Below are 3,117 nucleotides of genomic sequence, written 5' to 3'. Positions count from 1 at the left end.
ATGCAGTTCTGTGGGTAGTGCATGAATGAAATCCCCTTGCACCTGACACTGACGACATTTCCGAACAAAACTAAAGCAGTCTTTTTCCATAGTCATCCAGTAATAACCCGCTCGAAAGATTTTCTTTGCCAAAACATACCCGTTCATATGGGGTCCGCACACTCCTGTGTGCATTTTGTACATGATTCTTCCGGCTTCTTCAGCGTCAACACATCTTAACAAGTTGAGGTCCGAGGTCCTTTTGTAAAAGACATCACCACTCAAAAAGAAACCACTTTCCTGCCGTCTAATGGTTCTCTTTGGTCTCCGCTGGCTTGCTTAGGGTATTCTTTAGTTTTTTAGAAATCTCTTCATGTCATGATACCATGGCTGAATATTTGGTTCTACCTCAACCGTATTGCAGTGACTGTGCATTTCCTGGATTTGGATTTCCAAAGGATCAATGTAGGCATTGCCTGGGTATGGTAGCATCGAGGCCAACGTAGCAAATGCATCAGCTAATTTATTGTGACAGCGAGGGATGTACCTGAATTCTATTGACTTGAATCGTTTGCCAAGATCTTCCACATGTTGACTATAAGGAATAAGCTTGACATCTCGGGTTTTCCATTCTCCTTGAGCTTGTCGGCTAAATAAATCCGAGTCACCCATGATTAACAATTCTTCGACATTTTGGTCGATTGCAATGTTCATACCCATAATGCAGGCTTCATACTCGGCGGCATTGTTTGTGCAGAAAAACCGAAGTCGGGCTGTGGTTGGATAATGATGGCTGGTGGGTGAGATCAAGATTGCCCCAATTCCAACACCTTTTGCATTTACCGCTCCATCAAAGAACATTTTCCAAGCATGGGTGTCTTTAGATATTGCTTCAACTGAATTCACCTCTTCCTCTGGGAAGTAAGTGCTCTTAGGGTAGTATTCATCATCAACCGGGTTCTCATCCAAATGATCCGCTAACGCCAGGCTTTTCACTGCCATGCGAGTGACGTAGACTATGTCAAACTCTGTGAGTAAGATCTGCCACTTTGCTAATCTCCCAGTGGGCATTGGTTTCTGAAATATGTATTTTAAAGGATCCAACCTGGTTATGAGGTAAGTGGTGTAAGCTTGCAAATAATGCCTCAGCTTCTGAGCGACCAATGTTAAAGCGCAACAAGTTCTTTCCAATAGAGTGTACTTGGCTTCATAATTGGTAAAATTCTTGCTCAGATAGTAAATGACCTGCTCTTTCTTTCCGGTCACATCATGTTTCCCGAGGACACAGCCGAAAGAATTTTCCAAGTCTGTCAGATACAAGAACAAAGGCCTCCCTGGCTCAGGTGGGACCTATACTGGCGGATTTGACATATATTCTTTGATTTTATCAAAAGCCTCTTGGCACTCGTTTGTCCATTTGATTGCCGCATCTTTCTTCAGCAATTTGAATATGGGTTCACACGTGGATGTCAACTGAGCAATGAAACGACTGATGTAGTTCAATCTTCCCAACAAACTCATAACATCTTTCTTGGTTCTTGGAAGAGGCAACTCTTGAATAGACTTTATCTTTGTTAGGTCCAACTCGATGCCCCTCTAAATGACTATGAATCCCAAAAGTTTGCCAGATGGTACCCCAAATGTACATTTGGCTGGGTTCAGCTTCAAATCATATTTGCGCAACCGCTCAAAGAATTTTCTCAAGTCCCAAACGTGGTCATCCTGGGTTTTGGATTTGATGATTACATCGTCCACATACGCCTCTATCTCTTGGTGCATCATACCATGAAAAATGGTAGCCATGGCCCTCATGTAGGTTGCCCCGACGTTCTTCAGACCAAATGGCATGACTCTGTAACAATATGTACCTTGAGGTGTGGTAAAAGCCGTCTTTGCTGCATCTTCTTCATCCATCAACACCTGGTGATATCCTGCATAACAATCCACGAAGGATTGTATCTCATTTTTGGCGCAGTTATCAACAAGGATGTGGATGTTCGGCAAAGGGAAGTTATCTTTTGGACTTGCCTTGTTTAAATCTCTGTAATCCACACACATTCGAATTTTCCCATTTTTCTTTGGCACTGGAACTACATTGGCTAACCATGTGGTGTATCGAACCACTCGGATCACCTCCACTTTCAACTGTTTTGTGACCTCTTCTTTAGTCTTGTCACTGATATCGGTTTTAAACTTTCTTTTCTTTTGCTGGACAGGGGGACAATCTGGGTAAGTCGGCAACTTATGAACCACCAAATCAGCACTTAGTCTTGGCATGTCATCGCATGACCAAGAAAACACATCTTTGAACTCAAACAAAATTTGGATCAATGCATCCTGGGTTTTCTCATCTGTGTGAATGCTTATCTTGGTTTCCCTGATTTCTTCAGAAGTACCCAAATTAACCGGCTCAGTATCATTTAAGTTCGGCTTAGGTTTATTCTAAAACTGTTCCAATTCTCGATTTATTTCCCTAAAAGCCTCTTCTTCAACATATTCCGGTTCTTGGTTCATTACTTCACAGTTATACAACGTGTTTGGATTTGGGCATGAAGTTCGCAAGCATGTCATGGTACTTAAAGCCGTATTATTAGAACTAAAAGAAGAAATAAAAGAGAAAAATAACCAAATCAGAAAGAATAAAAAAAGATGAACGATGAAATATTGATTTCATTTCATTGAATTTGAAGATAACAAGGTTTACATTGGAAATTAAAACACAGGAAACTAAAGAAAACATCTGAGTTACACCCTGGAATAACTCGTGATGCAGAAAAAGTGGCAGGACAGGTCTACCGGGACTCCTGCCTAATTGGGAATGGCGTAGCCTTCCAATTCTATAGTTTGGCCTTAGGTCCCATATACAGCACCTCAGCGATGCTTGAGCCTTCCCGTGGTTGAACCATGTGGGCTTCATACAGTATCTTCCTTATGGACCCACAGATATTTTCGATTTTTTCGGTCGTAAAGGCCTTATCCTCCTCTTCCTCATTGTATTTTGGCTTGACAAATATTTTGTATAGATACGGCACCGGCTAAGGCAAGACCCAACCATCATTCTTTCTATCATCTGCCCATCTTACATCAGCTGGAGTAGTCAGAAGCCTACCCCAAAGAACTTTTCACTGGCGGTCAGCA

The 3,117-nt window shown here is 42.0% G+C and overlaps 1 protein-coding gene across 1 annotated transcript; it reads right to left on the bottom strand.

Annotated features, from left to right (window-relative positions):
- Positions 1–330: 330 nt before the first annotated feature.
- Positions 331–1,050, bottom strand: LOC138870876 (uncharacterized). The gene has a single exon (XM_070148716.1). The coding sequence runs from the start codon at positions 1,048–1,050 to the stop codon at positions 331–333; it is 720 nt and encodes a 239-aa protein (XP_070004817.1).
- Positions 1,051–3,117: the final 2,067 nt, after the last annotated feature.

This window comes from Nicotiana sylvestris, chromosome 6 (genome assembly GCF_000393655.2).
Source record: "Nicotiana sylvestris chromosome 6, ASM39365v2, whole genome shotgun sequence".
Lineage (NCBI taxonomy): Eukaryota > Viridiplantae > Streptophyta > Magnoliopsida > Solanales > Solanaceae > Nicotiana > Nicotiana sylvestris.
This window is presented reverse-complemented; position numbering and strand designations above follow the sequence as displayed.